Source organism: Kryptolebias marmoratus, linkage group LG22 (assembly GCF_001649575.2).
Source record: "Kryptolebias marmoratus isolate JLee-2015 linkage group LG22, ASM164957v2, whole genome shotgun sequence".
Taxonomy (NCBI): Eukaryota; Metazoa; Chordata; class Actinopteri; order Cyprinodontiformes; family Rivulidae; genus Kryptolebias; species Kryptolebias marmoratus.
The window spans coordinates 20811097-20836442 of record NC_051451.1 but is presented as its reverse complement, the minus strand read 5'-3'; the positions used below and the strand labels follow the sequence as shown (position 1 = coordinate 20836442).

General features: G+C 38.0%; 1 protein-coding gene across 1 annotated transcript; it reads left to right on the top strand.

Annotated features, from left to right (window-relative positions):
- The first annotated feature begins 11568 nt into the window (after nucleotides 1-11568).
- Nucleotides 11569-24193, top strand: sfrp5 (secreted frizzled-related protein 5). Its single transcript, XM_017413057.3, has 3 exons — nucleotides 11569-12586; nucleotides 19202-19279; nucleotides 22780-24193. Exons 1-3 carry the CDS (start codon nucleotides 12034-12036, stop codon nucleotides 23103-23105), a joined length of 957 nt encoding a protein of 318 aa, XP_017268546.1. The 5' UTR covers nucleotides 11569-12033; the 3' UTR covers nucleotides 23106-24193.
- The last annotated feature ends 1153 nt before the right edge of the window (nucleotides 24194-25346 follow it).

Sequence of the window (25346 nt, the reverse complement as noted above, 5' to 3'; positions counted from 1 at the left end):
CAAATGATAGAACAGAAGGCAGAATCCCGAGAGTCGATGCCGTGGTGCAGCTTGTCATTCAGCTCTCAACTGGCTGCCATAACTTCCATAACACAGAACCGCAGTGCTTCATGTTTTCAGTGCAGAGCCTTTTGATTTGAAATGTACCTAAACTGTCCAAAAAACAAACACAATATGTCTGTGTATTGAAGCTCTTGGTATGATACTGTTTTTGGACAATTTTAGGTTGTAGGAAAACCTCCAGGTCCCCCTGCCATCGACAGAACCAGAGGGCAAATGTCAGCTGTATTTGCTACCCCCTCTAGTGGACAAGAGCACAAAAGGAAACATGTTAAAAATGTTTTAGAACATGGAGATCAATATGATTCATGTTTACTTATGTCTGTGATTTGTTAGAAAAAAAATACAAGGACAATTTTAAACAGATCTTTTAAGTGGGGTGGTGTGAAGTAGTTATGAAAAGTAAGTGTCTTACCTGCAGTGGACTTAGGTCAGCATGAACTCAGTTTGGAGAATCTGTGAGAATCCTCAGGTTGAATTAGTCTACTCAGAAGAGGTCCCATTCAAGAGCAAAATTCTGCCATCTAAAACAACTCAAACCACAAAAATATTACAGCTATTTAAACAAACACTATGCTGTGGGTCTTTACATTGCATCACTTTTACGTCAGATACTTTCTCTGACTGAATATGTTTGACATGATTGGTTTTGCAACACAAACCAGCTTGCAACAGACCACAAACCATGTTTCAACTTGAACTTCCTTTAACATAAAAATAATAGACTGAGGCAAAAGATAGTTGCTGTGAGAAATTACTACTAAGCATTTATTTTAACCTTGTTTGACAAGCCAACATGTGTGTGTTATTAAATTTATTCTGAAATGAAAATAAGACGGAGTTCAATCCTTGCAACTGTTTTTTTGTTTCACACCTGCATGACAAACGTCTGCTCTGCCTCAAGGAGGCTCAGATTCCTCCATATCTCATCAAAAACAGGACAAAAAAATGGAAAATATTAACTGAAGATGACAAAAGCTATAAAAGTCACTGCTGTTAGTTTGTATTTTTTTAAATGAAATAATCTGTCTTAAATGTTGAGGGATGAATGCCAAGCTTCATTACACACACACACACAGACACACACACACACAGGAGTGAACACACACAAATGAGTAAATGCACCCAGAAGCAATGATTCACAAATGAACGCCCACAAAGACATGCATTGTCATGAAAGCAGTCACACAGAAACAAATCCTGTCCATCTTCCCAGAACTGCTGGTTGCTTCATTCAAGCTTTATCTTTCAGCAATTTTATGATCAGCTTCAGATGTAAAGAAAGGAAAAATTTAAAAAAATATTAGTTCAGAGGTCAGCATGCTCCAGTTTTACCTCGTCCTTTTTTCTCCATGATCACATTTAGCTCCTGGTGTTTCTTTATGCTTCTCTATCTCCTCCGTCATCTTGGTGTCTTTGTCATGCAGTCGCTTTGAAGAGCTTTATGCTTTCCACACTCAGACAGCTTTCCTGTCCTGTGCTGGGCTCCGGCTCCGGCCTGAGAGGGACAAAACAAACACAGATATGGTGCTAATTACCGCCGAGCGTCCATGTGTGTCTGCGCACGTCAAAGAGACTCATCCTCTGGGCTTTTTACATCTATTTTCACAATGTTTCCAACTTCTGTGCCACTCATCCCTTCTGATCATCCTTGCAGTTCTCTACTTTTTCAGCTCTGGTATCACGATCTGTCTACCTTGACGCCATTTGACAGTCAAGCTACACAGGCTGGCTTGGGAATGTCTTGGCTCGACTACTTTTAATCAACTAGTCATTTTCCAAACAGCAAGAGCAAGTGCAGATCATTTTACGGGGGAACCTGGGGTCTCAGACTCCGGAAATTACACCTTCTCTAGTTTTCTAACTTAAAGGAACATGAGCTGTATTTATCCACCTAATGTCCCATCATTTTTTAAACTTGTCAACTTGTCATCTGTTATCATAAATCTGACATTTATAAGAAGTAAAAGATGGAAAATAGGTGGGAAACCACAGTGGGAGTCTGGTAAAAGGTGGAAGGAATGAAATGATTAAAGAAAACACACACTTATGAGTTATAATGTAATAACTGCAGAACATTGGTGTCTACATGTTGGTATTTTGAAGACGAGAGCAGAGGGAAAATGAAAATTATTAAATGGTTTTCCTTTGGGTGCCAACACTGAGTCCTTAGGATCTGGAAACACAACGTTTCATAAAATGGTCTGGGTTTAGAAAATGAGAACAAGTTACTGAATGCAGATTTGTTGCTCAGGAGGGGTTCGAATTCTTCTAGAAATCATCTTTAAAAGAGAAAGATTGATTTTCTATGTAAGGAAATGCTTGTTTCCAGCTGTGAATATTAATCAAACTGGCAAAGATTTCTAGACAGTCATTCAAATTTGTTTCCTGGGTTTGTTTTGTATCCACTGGAAACAATCTAAAATACGAAGCTATAATGAGTTTAAAAATGACAAAACGAAAATAAAGTTAAATATTTGTCAGGAAGATGCCACAAGTAGAGGCTGTGTTATAATGTTGCTCAAATTCAGTTTGTATTTATCACGCATCACTGAAAAGTGTATGTGCATGTGGGTTATTTTCTTGCTTTACTTTAGACAGACATTTCCATCTGATCAGAGGTTCTGAAGCCTGCTGCCCATTTTCTACACCCACATATTGTGCAGTTGTTTCAGTGACGCTCATGACTTCAGACACAGTGAGACAAAATGTGCACATTAGTCAAGTTAAATCAACCGTTTTTTACATGCAAACATACACAGTGCTTTGCTTTGTCAAACAATTTTTTTTAATTATTATTTTAGGTGCTTATTCTATTACTTATTCAGGTCACACATTATTATTTAGACTAAAGAAGTGAGTCGATGGAAAATGTTAATGGAGTTCACTGGATTACAGTATGTGTACCTACAGAGAATTCATTTACAGCATGACAGAGGGCAATCTGAGTCACAGAGCACTGATTAGTATAAATTATTGATGGAACTCATTTTTAAACCTTTTTCTTGTCATACCACATACTGTATGCTTGCCTTTATTTTTAATCACTGACTCAGTCCTGTGCTATAATAGTGTAGCAATGATTTCTGGAAAGATGCTATTTTTCTGCTGCTCTTGGATGGAAATGTTGTGTTACTTTATCATTCAGTTTAACACTGAGGGCTGGATTCAGGTAACTGGTTTAAATAAAAGTGTTTTATCGTGATTTCATCTAATCAAATACTATGCCCTCAAAGTTCATTTGGCTATTTTTCCAAGTTTCTGAAGTTTTTTTTAAAGATTAGTCTTGCAGATCTGCAAGCCCATAAAAGTGATGTTTATGCAGAGTTCTTCACGCTCACTGAGCTGTCACTGAAACTCTGACTGCCACTAATAACCCATATTCCAAGTTTAAAGCATTTACACATCTGCTTTCACAGCTTCATTGTGCAAAAGCTGCACTGGTAGGTGTATAGTTTTAGGGAAACCACTTTGATCAACATTACAATAGTTAATCTACAATTGCCAATTAGGCTCTTCTTCAGTAGTTCCAACAATTAGTAGCCAGAGTTTTGAAACTCCTCTGGCCTTTACTTTACATTTGGAGAGAGACAGTGAATGTGTGCAAAACAAAGAAACTTGCAAAATCATAAGAACAAGAATTAGGGTCTCGACTACCTCACTCTGGGCATAATTTATAAATATTTTCCCCTTCTTTAATTAAACAAAACTATGCAGAAATTTCAAAAACTGCTGAAATACCCATGAATCCTGATGACAATGTTGATTCTCCTAAAACTATAGTTGAATAAGATGCCTGGTTTGACACAAATACTTTTGAGCTGGAAAAATAGACTGATGAATTTACAGAAGGGTCATCTGAACGTACCAATAATGTCTCAGGTTCTCCTTGTTACACATTTTTGCACCTGCAGAATGAGTTAGGTGGATGTCGATTACCCTGTACAGGACTTCAGTGAGCGGAGCAACAGGCACTGCCCTGGAACTGGCCCAGCACATGCCTGCCTAATGGCAGTGATATGTGAGTGGGACACTGCACGCTCTGCACACGGCGCCTCATTGATGAAGACAGGATGATTTTCCTCTGACCAGGCATGAAACAGCCAGGTGGTCTGCCCTTGACATTTTTCATCTGTGCAAATTGGTATGTGTAGGGTAATGTGCATAAGACACAGAAGCACATTGAAAAGAGAAAGAGGAGGAAAATTATGCTTTACTTATTCCAAAGTTTGTGTTGTCCAAAACTAGCATAGGTGCTTGGTAAGCAGACTGGGGGAGGACAGATGAAGTGGTTTGGAACAGCGGTCATCACCCCTGCCAATATGAAACTGCTGTTCTTCCATTAACACAGTTCAGCAGCATGTCTGCCCACTGGATTGGTGAAAAGCGCCATTGTACTTTACAATTAACCGGCTTGTTCTTCCCTTCATTTATCTGGGCAAGGTTTGTTCAGGACACATGTTCTTATGCAATATGTCACATTCTTTTAGTTCTGCTCAGTTCTCCTATTCTCATTTGTCTCCTGCCGCTGAATACTAACCACTTTAATCATGTACTTTCGCCAAAGCCCACTCAAATATGCAGTGGTTTCTACAGAAGAACATTATTAATGGATCAATATCTGTCTAGACTGCTCTGTATATAAACATAATGTAATTCTTTTAACAGGTTCGATTTTAGTAAAATCACAGGAAAAAGAAAATAATTGTCATCACAACCTTAACTTTTTTGTAGTATATATGAATATAATTTAAAGTGTGTTGTGTAACGTTCAGTGAGCATGCATCATCTTCAAATACCTAATATGTAAAGTAAAGTTGTAATATAGAGCACAATAAAAGTTCTTGATCATTTATATTTAATGTTCACAGTTCAAGTTGTTTTGTTAAGGTTCAATTGCTCCTTTTATTCAGCCAATAATCATCTGTATTGAAAAAACCTGCATAAAAAATGGTAGCACTAAAATAGTAGCAGTATTCATCTATCCATTCAACTGCACTCTAAAAAATGAAATGAATTTGATTTACTTAGTTATGTCAACTGGTTGCACTAAACTTGGTTGTTTAAATGTAAAAAGTAATAAGAATCTGAATCTTTGTCCTCCCCAAATAGTTCAGGGATGGTAATGCATATCCCTAAAAGGTACAAGGAGAAAAAGAGCTCAGAGTTTATAAAACAAATAGCACCTCCTGCCTCAAGAGTAATGAGCAAGTGCAAGTATGGGACAGTCTTTATTCAGTCGTTATTCTTTCAGTTCTTTCAGCTGCTCCTCTTAGCAGGGGTTGCCATACCGAGCAAACCTGCACAAGAAGTTTGGCAATTGTTTTGTTTATTTTACACCAGATGCTCTTCTTGACACAACCTGGGCTCAAACCTGAGACCACAGCACTGACCACCAAGCTACTGCTGCCCCATCACACAGTCTGTATTCAATAAAAGGAAAAACACATTTAAGGCAAAGTGAAAAAGTTCAAATTAAGTAGGAGTATTTATTTCCTTTAATATCTACTACTACTAGTATTATATTTAGAGTTCATCCATCCATCCTCATACAAATATCTTTATTTTAAAAAGTTAAAAAAAATATTGACAATTGCTGCATTATTTACTTTACAGAAATCATTCTTTATTATGATTATTTTGGGCACTTATCTGCTTTATTAGGGCTAGGACAAGATCCTGAATTAGATTAAAAATATGTATTTTTTACAACAAATTCATTCTTTTTGACAAATTTAAAGTGTAATGGGACACATTAAGATAACACATTCATAAAATGTTATATATTCTGTTAATAGGGCTATTTATTATTGCCTGCTTTGCAAAAAATTATTTGAATCTAAGGTGATCTGTCTTTTCTTTCTTGAACTGATAGCACTATAAGCTTGAGTTAGAAAGAACACAGTGTTGCTGAATTTAGAAGCTAAAACAAAATATTATATTTTATGTCTGAGAAAAGAAGATGAATGACATTAATATTTACTGGAATCAGACTGAAATCTGTCACAAAACTGATAACTGCAGAGCATCCAGAATTTTTATCGTCCAGGCACCAATAAAGAGTTTTTACTAGTGACTTTTTTCCCCTCACTTTGTGTCAGTAATGTTTAGGCTGATAAATCTGAAAGGCTGTGTAAATAAATACTTTTGAGGGCTGCTCAGCAAAAAAAATTTTTAATAACAAACGGCTCATAAAATGCAACGAAAAGTAGAAACATCTGGTTGGACAATGTCACAGATCTGGGTAATGCATTTGATAATTCCCAGTCATTTTTTTCACAGACATCTGTGACAATAAGTACAAATTTAAATGACAGAGATGTCTTATTTTAGTAGAAGCTGCTGAACCAAGTGAAATATACGTCAGCTTTTTGGTGCATTTCCTGGTGTCCATTGATTGCTCCAGCTCAGTTTAGAAAATGATGATTGGAATCTTCCCTACTGAGGTAAAAACAGGCTCTATATACAAAAAAAGAAAATAAATTGAAATAAATGAGCCATAAATTTATTTTGAGACAGTATTAGAGTTTCATAGATTGTGAAATAAAAACTGCTGAAGGCAGATAGAAATGCCCAGAACTTCTCTCATCATGCAATCTTTCACTGAGATATGGGAAAGTCTTTTCCCGTTTGTTGCAACTCATATTTCAGGAGTGAGACCTGAGCCTTGACTGATGACCCCAGACGTTATGGAGATAAACAAAGATCTTGTATTGAAAAAAAAAAAAAACACTTGTATGCTAAATACAAAAAGATGAAGAGATAAGGTGAGGAGGAAAAATGAGTTCTGGCTATTCTTGTTAACATACTTATGGTTGCATGTTGAAAGATGGATCACTAAACACACTCAACAGCAAACAGATCAGGTAGCAGGAAAGTGTCTAACAAAGAAATCTACAGCCCATAAATCACTGCAGATCTTGTAGTCACTGACTAAACATACAACTCTCACCTGGGTTCAAATTACAAACAGAGAAATGGCCTCAAAAACAGAGCTGTGATAAAACGCAGCTGTACAGTAGCCAACATGTCGGCTAAAACAGGAAGTCAAAGAGAAACCTGGTTAGCTTCAATAGCTTTTCTTTAAATAAATGACTTACCCAAAAACATCTCTCCACATTTATTTATTCTGCATAACTAAGGAATGCTGCTGGACCTGCAGCAGTTTGTCATGTGGTTTATTTGGAAAAGGTAACTACCCCCAAAGTAAACTCCATTACAGTAGAGTCAGATTTCAGTGCCTGAAACTTGCAGTGCTTCTGTTGAATCTTCAGGGCTAATAAAATCTCCAGGTTGAACTGGTCCTATCTCTTTCCTTTAAAATAAACAAATCAAATGGTAAAAAGTGAGATAGGGAGGTGGTGTGAGTGTGTGTTTAACTTTAACAAAGTTAGCCCAAGATAAGTAAATGTGCCATGAATTTGACATTTCAAGAGCTCTGCAAAAAGGTTTTCTTACTTTTTAAATTGCTCTTCTCTTGTTGGACTTTTTTATGTATATATTTGCATTGGTAAGTTTTGCATGCGTGTAAACAAAATTAAGATGCTACAGGATAAAATGTAATCTGCTGGAATAAGACTGATAAAACAAAGGATGACTCTTGAATTCTTTCAGTGGAGAAAACATTACTTTTTCATGTAGGAATGCAATTCAGATATGCAAGTACCCTCCCTTTAACAAATATGCTCCAATTGTGTGAATTTTAGCACAGCGGTAGCAGGTTTTTCCAAAAATGCTGACAACAGGCATCATCTTTGGCTCTGTTATGATAGTAGTCTGTTGGAGGTATGCTGCAGCTTGTTTCTCAACATTCAGAGTACATCTCCTGTCACTCAGAAGTTTTTACTGGAAGCTGACACACACACTAAAGGGGGAAAAAAACCCTGGGCCCAGTTGGGGTAACTCTTTCTTCTGTCTGTCTCTTTCCATTGGATTCCATGACGGTGAGCTGGTCAAAGCTGCTTTACAAAGCGTCCGACACGGGGAAGCTGAAGCTCCTGCTCAAAGGTTTAAGTTGACAGTAAAGGGAGGAGTGACTGTGTGTGTGTCTGCGACGGGAAAAGGGAGGAAAAACTGTCTGATTGTGTGACTAAGCATTCCTCCTGACCCTGCTGTCAACCTTCCCATGTTTAAAGGAGAAGCTGTAACTTGTATGACAGAGACAGAGACAGCAAAGAAAAAGCACAAGAATCAAGCAACAGTTGACTGAGCTGATTGTGATTGTGTGTCGAAGAGAAGCCAAAGACAGGCAACGACAAGCACAGCATGTCTTTCCATCACTGCCCAGTGATTGACATCTACAGCTTTAACACTATGTAACAGTGTGGTGCTAAAATCTTCCAGCATTATTTCATCACATTTCAGCAACTATGTGCAATAGCTCTCCCTCCAACAAAGTTGTTCCTGGCCAGAGGCTGAGCGAAACAAGCTGAAATGAGGCAGAAATCAGTCATTTCACATAAGCCTGATATTTCCTAATGATGGTCAAACTGACAGATTTATCCAATATAGTGGCATTAATGGAGAAATATTTGCTTTTTCTATTCTGTAGACTGAATAATGTGAATAATGGACTTTACATATATAGAGTGACATAATAACCACATAAAGAGTGGAAATGTTGAAATGTGTGGAAAGACCACACCACTTTCACCCAATATTCATGTTCAAAGCACTGCGACAAGGCTAGACATTAACAAAAATATTAGTACAACATAATGGAGTTGATAAATAAGGCAGGACTGAACAGGCTTATATTCTTTAAAATAAATATTGAAAATCTGTGTATGTAATTCTGACAAATACACATAAATATAGGGAGTTTCCAGTTGGTTCAGAAGTTTTCTGCTTTTGAAAATCCCAGATGCTTGCAGGTTAGGTTCATCACTGTGCTCTGTTTTCTAAAATTTATTTTTACCATGTTATTTACATCAAAGACTTCTCCTGACAGCTATTGCTTTTAAAATAAGTTGTTTGCCACTTTTTTTTTTACAGTGCTTATGTTGAGGGATGAAAGCCTTTTTTATTTAGTTAAAATGAAAATGAACTATTCTATGTCAAAAGGTTATCAGAAAAATGTGGAATTTAGAAAGGGAAGATTCATCCTTCAAACCACAATTTAAAGTAACAGTGCATTGAATTGTGTGTGATGCAGACTGAGGCATATGGGAATTCTGCAACCTAATTTTGACTTTTGCTTTGCAAGTTTGATGTGTGTGGTAAAAAAATGAGGCTTTACTCAAAACTTATCACTGCATAAAACTTTTGCACAACTTCAACAGTTCATAAAGTTGCATCTATTGAATTTACAATGTATAAAATACATTTTTTAAACATTTTAGTAGAAAATCCGTCAGAGAAGGACAGGGAATGTATTGGCTTGTCTTTTCTTCCACATCATCTCCCCCATCTTCTTGTGTGGTTTTGAATTCAAACTCTTCTCGGAGGGCATATCTGGGCGGCTGGCCACCTCACCCACTCTTCATCCTTTCGTCTTTACAATCACCCTGACACACACTAAACCACCATCTCCAAACGCACCCACTCTCTCTCATACAATTGCTAAGACATTCTTTTGAAACCATGCTAAACCTTTAGGCAGAACAATAAAGACTGGACCTAATCTTAAAACCCCCATCCAATCAGAATGCTGGAAACTTAAGAGAGGAATTGATTGGCCAGTGGCCAAAGGGGCCAGTAATGGGGAAGGAGAACAAGGAGAGACAACCATTGTTGATTGATTACCATGAAAGACACTTTTGTTGCTGACTTGAAGGCAGGACACTGCTTGTATCAAGAGGAAATGCTGGCGGTCCTAAAATAGGTCACAAACATGTCTGCAAGATACTTCAAGATAGGGATGTGTGCACAGATAAACTACCCCTTCAAGGAAGCCTAAGGTCCACAAATTATTAGCTGTGAGTAATATTGATTAGTTGTGGTGCAAAGGTTAGCAGAGCAATTTCTGGCCATAAATAACACAACTTTGGAGGATAAAGGCAAAGTTTGAGTGATGGAGGTGATGATGTGAGCAAATACGGTCGATGCGATTTTGCAGCATACTTAGTTATGTATCAAAAAAGCTGTTAGGATCCACTTAATTTAACTTTCAGGCATGAGGATAGTATTTCAGGGATACTTCAGAAGACCATCTTGTCTTTCTACACTGCAGCGGGTTAGGAGATGTGCTTGTTTACTCTATTGGCAGCTTTTTGATTCCCAGAGACAGTCTCCAACATCCACACACGCCAATAAGTCAACAGAGGTTTAAGTTGATGAAGGACATGTTCAACTGCTAAGGCAGCATTTGGACATAAGTGAAAATGTAGTCAAGAAATTTTTAAACTACATAGGCACTTAAATAATGTAAACTTTTATTGATCTGGTTGGCTTTCCCACATTTGCATCTAAAAGAGTTCCTTTTATTGAATTAGACTTCATAGACAGACTGCTTTTTCAGGAATTTTATCTTCTGCATGACACAAAGAGAAACAATACAATCTCTGATTCTGATATAAGTTCACTTCCTGCTGTGCAGCACTCTTTCTCATGTTTATCTTGTTCTTCTAAAGCCACTTACAGATAATAAAACATAACAATCTCTTTGTGTCAGTAGTGTCCAGCTGCTAAGTGAGCCATCCTGTGTCCTAACAATCCTGAAATATTGTGATAAAATATCAGTTAGCAAAAGCAAACATTCACTTAAGAATTACTTGCACGAGCCTGCGTTCACTGTTCGTTCACATGAGGAAAAGAGTTAATACGTGACACAGACTGAAAGCAAGATTCAGGAACATTCTGCGTGTGAGAGCTGCTGATCCCATGTCCTTTTTGGTCTCACTGTTTCCCCTCCAGTGAATTTGCTTCAAAGGTGAAGGTCATCCCTGTGTCAGAGGTATGGACAGAAAGAGGGTCAGTATGTGTCTATATATACAGCCAACATGTACATTAACATACTGTATCTCTCATAGTGCCTGCAAACCATCAAGTGTAGCTGCACAACCAGTTCTCTGTAACCTCACTTGTCCCAGCTTCTTCCCTCCCACCACACTCATCTATCCCCTGAGTTTTTTTGCACTTACAGTGGTGCTTGCAAGTGTGTGTGTTTCTGTGCCAGCATAGGCTTGCTGCCAGACTTTATCCACCTAATGAAGTGAGCAGACCTAAATGCCAAGCAGACATCCTTTGTTACAAGTGGAGAGACCTTCTTGGCTCTCAAATAAGTAAATCGAAGTTGGGTTTGCTCTATCACAGCACATGCTGAGTGTGGTTATAATAAAAGAAAATACTTCCATTTCTACAGATAGATTAAAAACCACACCAAGAGAACTTTACCATAGTGTTCTTTTATAGTTTCTCTTGTTCACTTGTTCTAAAGGAGGGGTTGTGCTGAGAATAAGGAGCAGAGGGAGTGTCCTGCAGGCAGCCTCCCTTCATGGCTGTGATTGGTTGAGGCTGTTGTGAGTGAGTCCAGGGGAGGCCAGTAGGAAGATGAATGGTCTGGGAGCTTGATAGGGGGGCAGGCAGCTGAGGAAAGCAGCTACCACTGGCTCTTAAAATCTAGGTACTCTTCTTTACAGCCACAGACTGATACAGAGCAAGAGTGGACTGGAGACAGCATAAAGTGAGGGTGAAGTCAGGAGCGTGAGAAACTGTAATCAGGTTAAATTAGAGAAATAAGTGGTCCTACTCGTCTGTCCCTGCTGCGTCCCCATTTCACTACCAGAGGCACACATCTAAACACAGAGAGGTGTTTCAGGGAGGTTTAGAGGGCTGACTCTCTAGGGAAGAAGGGAATTAAACAGTTTTGTTTTAAACTCGCTGTGACCGTACTCTGGAGAAAACAAAAGGGATTACAGCTTGTACGCCTGGCCCACTTGTTCTTATCTTTTCTGAGAATTTTGTCTTTACTGGGTTACTTTGGAGACTTTTGGATACAGCCTTCTTGAATTGTTTGTGTGAATTCAGAAAGGCATGGCTCATGGACAAAAATGCCCCGGGCTGGCATTAACCCAGAGTTTCTTCAGCTTGCCACTTGGCCTGTCTCTTTTCTCCCTCCTTCTCTTTACCATTGTGGCTGCAGATGAGTATGACTACTACAGCTGGCAGTCAGACAACTTCCACAATGGCCGCTTCTACACCAAGCAGCCCCAGTGTGTGGACATACCAGCCGACCTGCGCCTGTGCCATAATGTGGGCTACAAGAAGATGAGGCTACCCAACCTCCTGGACCACGAGACCATGCTAGAAGTCAAACACCAGGCGGGCAGCTGGGTGCCCCTTCTCGCTAAAAGGTGCCATGCTGATACGCAGGTGTTCCTGTGCTCGCTGTTTGCACCTGTGTGTCTGGACAGACCCATCTATCCCTGCCGCTCGTTGTGTGAGGCTGTCAGGGACAGCTGCGCTCCGGTGATGGAAACTTATGGCTTCCCCTGGCCAGAGATGTTGACCTGTGACAAGTTTCCTATTGATAATGACCTCTGCATCCCCATGCAGTTCACTGGAAACCATGCAACCCAGCCACCAGGTAGGGCACTAATGTTCTTACTCACATAATAAAACATAATGTTACTTGTCAAATTTATGGCTGAAACAGCAGGCAACATGTTAACAAGGCAGTTTTCTAAGGCTACAATTTTATTGTCAGCTATAAATCACATAAAAAGCACAACAACCACATTATAATCAGATTAAATGTTAAGTTTCCGAAAAGTGCAACTTTGTCAAAACCTCTTAAGAATTTTGCTCAAAAAATAGATTTAATGACATACTGAATAAATGCTTAACATGGGTTAAATAAAGAGAAATACTCGTGATTTCCAGATATCAGTCAAAAAGTAAAACAAGAAAAAGAGAAACAAATTAAAAATAGTGTAATTTTGTTTCTTCATTTATAAATTTCAGGATTGCAGCCATCTCATCAACAGCCTTATTAAATCAAATCAGTATTTAAGATTCTGTAGAGATTTATGCAACAAAAGTTTCAATACTGCAAAGATGTAAGGCTCATTTAGTTACTCTGACTGAAGTAATGACATGAACGTTTAAGTAAAAGTCTATCAAGAGGTTGTCAGGGAGAGAGACAGAAGCAGGAAAGTGGCTAAGGGGGAAATTTCCTGAGTAATGGACAGTTCAGGAGAACTCATACACCTTGGGAAAAGATGGAAATGGGGAAACTTGGAGACTCCAGGGAATAGAGACTGACTGAGTTAAGATTAACTGATGACATACTCATCTTAACCCTCCCAAAAAAGAGTAACACACATGCATACATGCACACTCAGCCTTATCAGTAAACATCAATCTACACCTAATCAATCATTCTAATAACTGAGTTCATAGAGAATGTCTGATGTTTGTGTGAGACACTCAGAAGCTGCTCTGCATCATGTTACTAAATGTGGAAAGAAAGAAAAAAATGATGATCAGAAAATGAGTGTGAACTTATTAGAAATGTGTACGTGTGTGTGTGTCTATGGGGGCGGGGGGTGTTTGCACCGTAACTACCTAAAGCAGCCTCTTCACAAAAGCCGTCTGAGCTGTGAGAGAGTCATTGAGTTGTTTTTTTTTTAGAGAAGGAATGGGGACAGTCCCTACTGTGTCCCAGTCTGCTCCGCTTTTGTTGGGTCTGGCAGACAGTGGGACAATTAACTACAAGGCCAATTACTGAGCTCCGATAATTAGTCGACATGACAGAACAAGAGAAGTGGGCAGAGAATGGTAATCACTAAAGTATGATTGTTCCTAATAGAGATGAATGGAGTGAAAGGAGAGGGAAGCAGGAGAGTGAAGGGAAGCAGAAAAGCTTCCTCCTGCAGAATAATAACTGTCCACCTCTCCACTTTCTATAAGAGTTTGAAGAAAGCTTTTTATTTCCCACATCATTCCTTCACTTACCTTTAACTGTTAATTATCATTTCTTGGTTGCTTTGCATGATCCTTTTCCCACATGGTGAAATTTTACTTAATAAAAGTTTATTTTGCCTCACTGTTTTTGATGGATGCTACTAATTTTCTCTGCAGTAAAATTAATAAAACTAAATGCTTCTTAGTCCTGCAGCTAACATTTACAGCATGCTGCTGTTCTCTAATTAACATGTGGGATATTTTTAAGTTTGAAAAAACTGTTTAAGGATTCTCAGGTAAATTAATGCACATCTTACTTTTTCCATGAGGGAAACCTGCAGCTCTGTTTTTGTAGACAGGTACCAACTATGCAGTATTTGGGCACTGCAGATTCATAATTTATTCTTTAACATGCTCTCCAAGAAGAAGGCAGCTTAAATGTTATTTGCCACCTCCTCAAACAGGCATCCAATTGTTTATCTTAGTCAAATAATGATCAGAGGCTGCTAGACTACAAAAAGTTGTAAAAAAGAAATCGGAGCAAAAATACAGAAGAATGTTTTGTTCTTTCTGCTTAAAATTAAAAGCTAAAGTCACAGTCAAATATTAAGCATAACAATAAATCAAAAATGAAATGGTATATAACAATTATATTTAGGCATGTTTTTGTATGAGTGTCTTTGTGTCTGTGTGTGTCTTTGAAACTGAGAGTGAACCCATATTACTTCTAGCCTGAAGGCTCAGCCACTGACATTTTGCTAAGAACTAGAGATTCTCAGATGTGCCGAAGAGGCCACGCCGAGGACAAGTTTTTGGCTTTAAAAAACACACAAACACATGCACAAACACAAAACGAAAGCCAGCAATAATAAAAAGGGAATTTCAGCTAAGAACTCTCAGAAGTGAGTTTTCTGGGAACCGTCAGTGGCATTGGGGGACACTGGTGGATCATAAAAAGGAATCTTGCGGTAATACACCAAAATCTCAGGGAGTTAGACTCAGTTGCAGAAATTAAGCAGTACAGTACCTGCTGCTCTCCCCGTCCGGGAGGCCCTAATGCTATCTGAGCTATTCTGCAATTACATGATATAGCACGGTTCGAGGGTTTCTGTGGAAACTAACAGTACAGAGTTAAATTCACTTTCCACCTTTGTGCCATCGCAGAAAGTTAGACAAACTCCAAGACTACCTGAGCTCATGTTACGTGTGTGAATGACTTCTGGCTTGTGTGTGTGCATGTGATGACTTTTGTTTGTGCGTGTGTCAGGAGCCTGCGGGGCGTGATTATGTGAAACACAAGTCTGTATATTATATCAGGGAAGACGAGCAGACTGGTCTTCTCCCAGGAGCTGAGAAGCCCAGCTGAACTCAGATAACAGCTCATCCGGCCACCTCAACTCCACTTTAATGGTGCTACTTTTAGCTACTGTGTGTGTCAATAAATCAATATGATGAAGACAGAAAAGGCTTTGCACTGGATGTTTTACAGAATGCAAGTAGCTACAACCAAACTTACAAGTTTGCTTTTAGAAGGTCTTTTTATGACCTGCCGCAATGAAAGATGGGTGATCATGTAATTGTTTGTGTCTATAAATGTGTTTGTTTGTTTGTTACTAAAATATCTCATGCACCACAGGACTGATTTTATTACAGTTCTCAGAATCATTGCATGTACATGTACAATTGATTATCTTTTGTAGTCAACCTTATTTAAGATGGCAGCCACAGCTAATCAACCTAAAAAATGGCTATAAGTCTGTAGGTTTTACAAATATTAAGCTTAAATTTGGTGTTTTAGTAGCTGAGAGTTATCCCAATTGCATACTTAGATCGCTAAGGGATCACAAGAGATCTTTGTTTAAAACTTTGGCATGCAAGGTAGCAGACAGTATGAATTCCTTTAAGGAATGCTAGTTTCATTTTAAGAGAGCATTCCAGTTGAAGTCAATGAAACTGAATGGTATGATAGTTATTGTCTGTCCTCGCTGTTCTCTCTTTGATGTGGCCAGTTTAAGTTACAGCCATGTTAAAGGAGACAGGCAATACTGACAGGCATCCAGCATCACAATGGACTCTACTCATGTGGCATTGGCTGCCACTATATGAAAGGAAAATGTGATCCAATGCTCGGTGCATGGAAGAGTGCAGAGGCCTTTTCAGGAGGTACTTTCTCTTCTGTATAGGATTCCTACAGATGCAAGGAGTGAGCTTTGTTTTAGGGCCCCCAGGGGTCCCGCCTTTGAGCCATGTTTAAGCTCTCCTCTGTCTGTCTGCATGCCACATTTAAACAGATGTGAGGCCCTTGGACATAAATCACACACTGTATTTCATCTCCTGCACACTACTATTTTATGTCATAAGTGCGGCTGCTCATAACTTGAAGGGCCCAAATGAGGCATCAGATAGTGACCCGAAAATACCTTAAATGGAACGTTTTTCTCATCAAAGTGTAATGCTCAGACTGCTAGAACTGAAGAGTAAGACAAGTCAGAGAATCCGACAAACATATTGTTTGATTTGGTTGCCCTTGTTTGTGGTAGACCTTTATGAAAGGATGTGAGTGCATTTTGAAGCGACAGACAGGACAAAAAAACACATAACTTTGCAAGTATTGTTGTTAAAATTCAACCAAAAGCAAAACCATTTCAAAGGTTGCAGACAGAACATGCGCTTTATGTCTTTAACTGTATGTCTGCAGTAAATTAAAGAGATTCTAAAGTGTCACAGAAAGACAAGCAGCATTATTTTAGAAATTTCATGTGAATAAGAAATGCATTTTTTTGTGCTTTTAGTGACTTTGTGATGTTTATAATTTATGTTTTTGTTTATACAAAACTGAGTGCATCAGGTTTTTTTTTTTGTATTTTTTTTTTTACACATCAAAGCAACATTTTGTATTTTTTGTGGTCATTTCGAGGCTTTTATTCCAAAGTGAGTTTGCAACTGACCTTTCACATTTTTGTACTTCAAAAGTGCACACAAAAGTTTCAATGTTTTTTGTTGAAGATTTCTGTAGATATGACAGACAAAAGGCAGCAAAAAGAAGAGACTAAAATGGAGAAAGTGATGTTAACTCTAAAGCTATGACAAAGTGCTGTAAAATTCTTGGACCCTCGCCATTCTCCATTTCCACTCTGGCTCACTGTTTGAAGATTAACAGCAGGACTTTCCAATAAAACATCTCCCTACTCATACTGCTTCCATCAGCCTTTTACTCTTCTTCTTAATCTTTGACTTACAAACTTCTCATCCTCCACAAAAATAACTCTGTGAGACTAAAATATTAGTCAAAATCTATCATAATCTTAAAATCTTCTCTATTAAACAAAAATACCAAAACCAGAGCTAACGATGAAGCAGAAAACTTTATTTTTTTTTTTTCAAAAGTTAATCACATAGCACATACATTTCACCACTGACTTAGCAAAGCATTATCAGGTCTGTTTATTTACTGAAGACAAATGTATATAAAAAGTCCTGCACTTGTATTCGAAGCTACACAGAATTGATTCCCACCAGAATGTGACAGTGATTGCTTCAGAGACGAGTGATGAGGGTAGTCAAAGCTTAAATTATTTCTCAGCAGTATCGAGATGGTGGTTTTCAGTCTGAGCTCAACTAAATTTCATGGTTTCATTTTGACACATCCTCTGGCATCGACACTGCTGGGTCTCCTGTCAATGCACTGCCCCAGTGGAACCCAAATGAAGCCATGTTAGCCATGGAGGCTAAATAAGACACGACAAACTTGAAGAAAATCATTAAAAAACATTCAAATCCAGAGAAGTTTGGTTGTCTGTTCCAGTCCTCACATCAGCACCAGACAATTTCATGCCTGGCCCCGATCAGCCTGTGAAAGCATGGGAACCCTCTGAGGAGAGAAACTGGCTGCAAGAACATGGATCAGCTAAACTCAACATGCACACACACATACACACACATTCATACATACACTCAGTGGTGGTAAGGGGGCTCACCTCCCCACGACCCAAGCAGCAAAGCATGCCAAACTTTGACCCCTCTCATTATCTGTCCAGACACTGAGGTCTGGGCTGGGGTGATAACCTCTGAACCCTGACTTTTAACCCCAGGGCCTGAACTGTGCGAGGACTCTCTGGTGTGTGTGTTTGAATCTGTGTGTTTGTATGCAGGAGACTGGGGGAACAGAGAGGGAACAGGCAGCACTTAAGGGAAAACATATTTTAGATATCGCGGTGAGTGAACGACAGAAAAATGTAGCTCTCGTACAAGCAGTCACGCTAAAAAAAGGTCCCACTCAGCAAAAGGTCAGCTCTGTTTTTCCTTCAGACTCGTTGACTCAAATCAGATTTGTCTTCCCTGTCGGAGCAAACACTGTATATGTGGTGTGGGGAAGATTCCTTCAACATATTTTTCTCCCCCTTTCTAAAATTATATCTTGTTCTCTCACTTGACTCATTGTGTGAGTGTGTTTTAGATTAGTGAGAAGCTATTTCATGTGTAGAACAGTCAACCTCCTAAGGGTTGTGTGCATTTCTTAAACTTGAAACCTTCACAAAGCTAGTTTTTCTTTTTCCTAAGTGGCAAAAGTCTAGGGTTACTTGTATTTCCAAGTATACTTTATATTTCAATGCAGCATGTGTTGAAAACAAGTAACATATTGAACTAAATACATTAGGAAAGATCCACATAGTGCCTTTTCTTTGCTTCCACTGTGTGTATACACAGCAACAACAATCACAAAGCCCCATGTCAGAGTAAGGCTTTGGCTAGGCTAAACATGCTCTTGAGCAAAGCATGCGTGACCATAAATTTGGAGTTACAAATAAACAGGAACTTGTTGCTTTGGTTTGCCCCTTGCTGTTTCACAATGTGCGGTTGCTGTGTGGCTTAAGTGCTGCCTGTGTCTATGTGCTGAAATCACTTTTCACCCTGCACAGCAGCTCCCGCCACAGCGTTTACCTTCCTGCACAGCCAAGACCACGCCTGCACCACCAAAATATACAACGGTCCGAATAAAAACATTTTCTCCTGTGTAATTGCAGGGCAAACATCATTCAATCTGCAGGACATAGAATTTGCTCTGCAGCAAATAGTGTCTGACAAGAGGAGCCGGTGGGGGCTGCAAATATGTGACTCAAAAGTGCTCAGAGTTTAACAATTTTTTTTTTATACCCACAGCATGGGTTTGGCTGCCTACACTTGACTAATAATGACCTCAACTCAGATGTTAGGTATTAGCTAATCTGGTTTTATTAGGACCAAATGAAATCTTATTAAATTCAACTGATGAGAAATTATTTTCTTGTCTTCTCAGTGTCAAAGGTTTGCCCTCCCTGCGACAACGAGCTGAAAGCAGACAACATCATGGAGCATTACTGTGCCAGCGACTTTGGTAAGTAATAAATATATATATTTAAATGGAAAGATCAGCAGCGGTCACACAGTTTGTTTCAGCCTAAAGTCACTGTAAGCAAGAAAGTGAGGCAACTGGTTTTGTAAATGATAAGTCTGCTGTAAAATATTATTATGTGAAGATCATTCATAAAATACTTTAGTTTACTGGCAGCATCTGAAGACGTCAACAGGTAGTTTACACTTTTATTCTGTGACTTCCTTTGACTAGCAGAGCCTTTTTTCTGTCTCCTAAATTATTGTAATACGTTTTTTTTCCTGCCCATTACTGAAAGCTGTGTTTTTGCCAATGTTTGTGTGTGTTAGTTTGTCTGCAACATTAGCATTAAACATCTCATAAACTAGATGAATTTAAATTAAACTCTCTGAAAACAATCTACACCTATAACTAAGTAACTTTTTGAGTCAACCCCATTTAAGATGGTTGCCACAGCTCAGCAACTTTAGCAATCATAAAAATAACTTTAACTCAGCCATTTTTAGAGCTATTGAGCTAAAATGTATTGTTAGTAGCTGAGAGTGATTCCCAACACACAATTTGAGCACTAAAGGATCACACAAGATCTGTTTTTAGATGTGATCTTTGTCATTACCAATTGGAGTGAACTGTGTCTGCCTGTTAGCAAAATATCTCATGAATTATTGGACAGATTTTAGTGAAACACTCAAAATGTAATCTTTGAATTTACTTCTACAGCTCATTTACTTTTGCAATCAGTCTAATTCAAGATGACCGCCACAGTAATTGACCTTAGGCAACACAAAAATGGCTATAATTATTCTTACAGATACTGAGCTAAATGTGATCCTGACGTAGCTTAGCGTCACCCTCAATACATACTCCAAGCACTAACACATTTTGCAAGATTTTGCAATACTTCACATGTCCATGTGGATCATAATTTAAAATGTTAGACCAAAACATTGTTTCCCATTGAAAGATGATTTTAGTTTAAAACACCGACATGAAAGGTGGCAGGCGATATGCATTCCTTCAAAGTTTTTCATTTAATATGCTGTTCCTGTTTCACTCTATAATGGTTTTTGCAAGAAGCCAAAGCATAATTGTTTCATTATTTCTCTTCATAGGGGCTTTCACAGTATTATAATTTACACCAGCTGATTTTCCACGTCCATAGACTTTTGCCTCAGAGTTTTGATTTAGAGATCCTGCTTTTTGTTTTTTTTCTGGTCTCACTGTACAATTCAGGGAATTAAAGTAAAAATAATGACAAAACAGTTTGATAATACATCATGACTAACCACACCTTCGAAGTGGTCTCAGTACACTGAGCATGACCCTTATGAATAATTCCCCTATCACATCCAGGAACAACAAAAGACATCTTCACACTCTGAGCTGCAGCCAAGATACAAGCTCATCTTCCAGGATTAATCCCAACATTAATCAAGATTTGTATTTTTTTAACTGGTTAATTGTTGGATTGTGCATCTCAGTCTTTTCACATGCCAGGGTTTCAGTTCCAGGAATCAGAGGGCACATTTATTCAGACCATATGAATGAAATGTTATAAATTTTGGCAGCTGATAGCCTGCTAAGTAAATATATTTAATGAACAAGACTGTATGTGACTGGAAGAGAGATTAGATTAACATAAGAAGGCAATATACACTGAAGAGCAAGGCTAAATAAGTCTATGATGTTATTCTTTTGGGCTATAGTTGATTTCATGGTTTGTGAATGCTGCTCTATTCAGTTTTGGAAGCTGTTTACCCTCAAAGCTTTTTTTGTATTTGGTTACAGTTGACTTTTGGTGTGTGATTTCTTCCAACACCAGAATTCAAAAAATGAGTTAAGATGCTAGTCTGTACTAGCGTATCATGTAAACCTGGTTGGTGAAAGAAATTTCCTGCTTTAGCTTGAAGAAACTCTGCTTCTCCTCAAAACGACAGCACACTTTTCTGCTCTCACAAAGAAGAGAGCCGGTTTGTTTAAAATCGTGGGCACAGCTTGTCACAAAGATGCTGGCCAGGCTGCACAAAGGGCCCCACCATATTACTCAGGACTAAATAAGACTGAACACGAGTGGACATTTAAAGTGAAATGAAAGAGGAAAGGTGGCAATTTTATCCTAACTCACATGAATACGGTCATTCATAAAAACACACCTTCTCAGCCGTGCATATAAAATTATGCTCATTGTATCAAAGCTGGATCTGCGTCCAGAAGTGAACTAGGAGCTGATCGGTGCACAAATTCCTTGTCGAACATCCTATATTTTTACATGTTTAGGATACATATCACAGTGTAACGAGGGCTATTTATGCAACTTGTAAGCAGGAGAGAAGTGACGCAGTGATCTACCTCATATACACCTTGAGTCTCTGCCCAACTTATGATTAATTTCTCCTGTCAAAAACGGTTTCCCAGAGAACTCCTGTCTGAAATCGCTTGCCAGTTCACTTTTAATCTTCACATTTAATTAAAGGCCAAGCATTCCTTGAAAGAATGCAGATTGCCTGCTGCCTTCATGTCAGAATTTTAAACTAGATAAAAAAAAAAGGCAGAGTTATAGCTGTTTTGGTCAAACTTCGGAAAGAACATGTACAGTCTCACGCAATTCTGCAATATTGATCTGTTAGCACTCGGAGTATGTGTTGTGACTGACTGTCAGTTATTACCACACCAAATTTTAGCACAATATCTGTAAATCTCAGATTTGTAGCCATTTATGTTGTTTATGTGATTAAAATAGAAATTTATAAACACAAGACTTAGTACTAAACATCAGAGCTTTATTCCATTGATAAACCTGAGTTTGTCAGTTTTTTCTATAATATAAAAATGGATCTCATAGGGTCTAAATGAGAGTCACATTATCTTTGATTACAGTCCTGATTCAAACAAGTCATTGTTGTAAATAACATTATCAACTTGTAAAAATGGTGATAACGTGTGTAAACAGGTAACAATGAATCGGTAATACCCAGTAATTGGATTTGCCATACCATTTATTGGTTAGAATTTAACAACACTTCAAAGCAACATGACTTGTATCTTGCTGATGAATATTTCTGATACAGTCAGAAACTCAGGAGATAGAGGTGTGTAAAATGAGTTGGAGATTAAGTCTAATAAAAAACAGACAATTTTTCAACAAGTAATTCCTGTGATAAACTCGCACATGAAATTTGTTACAAATCAAAGCACATGAAAGGTAATTTCATTTTATTAAAAAAATCATAACAAAAAAAGGTCAACCTTGCAATGTTTCTGAGTGCTTGTGTGCAAAATGTACAAAGAAAACAGGTCATAATTTTGACAGTGCCAGTGGGTTTTGAAAATAGAAAACAACTTTATTGCAGAGGAGAATGTTTGCAAAGTATTTGAGATGTGTAAAAGTTTCAGAAGTGATGTTCAAATGGATTAAAGGTTTAAGAATGACAAATTCACAAAGTTTGTGTGAGAAGTTAATCTAAGTTAAAACATCGCTTGTTTTTGTTTTCCCTCTCTTTCAGTTCTAAAGATGAAAATCAAAGAGGTGAAAAAGGAAAAGGGTGACAGGAAGCTGATCGCAGCCCAAAAGAAGAAGAAGGTTTTGAAGCAGGGCATGCTCAGAAAGAAGGACTTGAAGAAGCTGACCCTGTACATTAAGAACGGGGCCAACTGTCCGTGCTCTCAGCTGGAGAACCTGGGCTCCAACTTCCTCATCATGGGCCGCAAAGTGGACCAGCAGCTGCTGCTTGTGTCCATTCACAAGTGGGACAAGAAGAGCAAGGAGCTCAAATTTGCTATCAAGTACATGAAATCCTACCAGTGTCCCACCTACCAAACCGCCTACTAGTAATGCTACTAGCTGCAGTTTTTCTAGGTTTCACAATTCTTCCCACTTCCCGCCCTGCTTTAATCATTCATCTTTAACCCCAAGATTCATGCATAATCTGGTGCCATCATTTATTCTTTGAAGTGCAGTGGGGTTGTAAAAGTTTTCATCAGTTTGAACATGAATCAGGGCGTTCCTTTAGCTGCAGCTCCCTCACATCACTAATCACAATGATTAGTTTTATTTTTCCAAAGCAAAACTCTTGAACAGTCTCATTAAACTGAACACAATCTTCTTTATTAATTCTGCTTTCCTGTTTTGACAAAGCAGAATCAGTTAAACCATATCTTACAGCATCTTTATAAATCATACAATAACGTTATTAAATGAAAGAAATATTGTGTAATGATTTTAGTTAAATTGAAGGAAAATGGACAGCAAAGTGGAAAAAATGAGCATATAAGTAAAATGTGTCTCCAGAAAAGCATCAAAGCAGAAAAAGTTAAATGATTCACCTAACTTTATTCTTTATAATGTAAAAAGTAGGTAATTCAGAAAAATAGATGATTAGGAAAACTGTATTTTTCCTGCTTTGTATCCCTGCTGAGAAAGACAGCTGATTGAATCTAAACTGACAGACGGGATGATGATTCCTCTGACTTTGTATAGCATTTTTGTGGCCTGAGAAAAAAAAAAATTATATATATATTTTTTCATCTTGAATTAGAGCGAGATGGATGTTGAAGTAGAGAAGATGTCTTCCTAAAAAAAAGTGGTGCATTAAGAGAAAGAAACAGAGAGAAAGAGACAGAGACTCTGAACAGAACCAACATTGTTGGGCCGATAAGCTTCTTGAACTTGTTATTTTTCACTATCCGTTTTGAAATGTTTCTTTTTTGTGCTTAAATTCTTAATTTTGCTTCAGTTAAACTCCTATGGCATGAAAGCAGAAATCGTACATACAGACATATCACCACTGTTGCTGTAGCAGTGAATTACAAAATTTTACTTTGACATAATCATCTAATTCATTAACCTGTAAGTAGTTCTGTTGCTGAAATAGATATTTGTTTCTCAAAATAAAACATATTTGAAATTTTTATAAAGAATATCTCTTTAAGATGTCTTATTTCTTTATCATTACCTTTAAACACCAAAATGCTCACTTTTCTGCTTGGACAAAAAATAGTTGTGTGGATAGTAAAAGTCACAAGTGCCACATGGACTAATATGTGATGATAAACTTTATAATACAGTAAAAACGGTGGTAGTTAATCTTATTCTAAAACTGGTAACATACCGACTCGGTCCTACCAAACACACACAAGTTTTGGAAATTACCTTGTTTCCACTTACCAATGCAGATGTTTTCTAAGAAAAAATAATTTTGCCCACTTTGGAAAAATCAGTCTGAAAGACACAAATATGCATATTTGATTTTGAATATGATGCAGCGCCTGCACAAACAATGTTTGACGCTTCCTGAATTCAGTGTGGATTCAGTTGATGCACTCTTTGAGTGGGATGAGCTTAAATTTATCAGGAATAAAAAAAAAAACAAAAACAAGCCACTCTGTTTATAAAGCAATTCAGCTGCCTTTGTTTTTATGGCATGGCCCTCTTGACAAATCAAACCTCCAATGCAAAGAAAAAGTCCACCAATAACTGTGCTCCACCTGTAATGGAATCTTCCATCAGTAGGACTATATTTATTTTATATAGGAAGGACAAAAGACATCAACAAGACAGATTACCAAAGCATAAAAGCAGCATGTTATGTCAGTTATCCCATGGCCCAACATTAGACCATCATAACAGTGATCCATGTTAATTGGAAGCTTTTGGGATTAATCATGCTCCTCTTTCCATTAGAGAATAAGATAGGCAATGATAAATATACCAAAGGGAGGCATTTACAAGCCACAGAACCTCCAGGCTTGAACTTAAATTTTACTTTTAGGATTATTTTTATTGGCTTAGTATTTTTTATAAATGATGTTAACTTTTCCTACATGTTTCTGTTTGACAGAGAGTTCCTGTACAAATGGAGCTTTCCTGCTGGTGGACTATCTCTATAAAAGAACCTATGTCGGACCTAGATTTGACTCCCTGAGGAAGGCTTGTTTGCCAAAATGCATAGGAGTTTTGACTTGTCAAGAAGATTATGCCATTGAATTCAAGATAGCTTGTTTTAAGAAAAATTGGTATGGAGTGTTTTGAGTTTCTTTTTTACATTTAATAATGCAAATACATGAGGGCGAA

Bases quoted from the DNA above. Each gene is read 5' to 3' on its own strand.
- sfrp5 (XM_017413057.3), top strand. From the start codon at position 12,034: ATGGCTCATGGACAAAAATGCCCCGGGCTGGCATTAACCCAGAGTTTC. The intron at 12,587-19,201 runs GTAGGGCACTAA...TTGTCTTCTCAG, and splicing joins CCATGCAACCCAGCCACCAG to TGTCAAAGGTTTGCCCTCCC. The intron at 19,280-22,779 runs GTAAGTAATAAA...CCTCTCTTTCAG, and splicing joins TTACTGTGCCAGCGACTTTG to TTCTAAAGATGAAAATCAAA.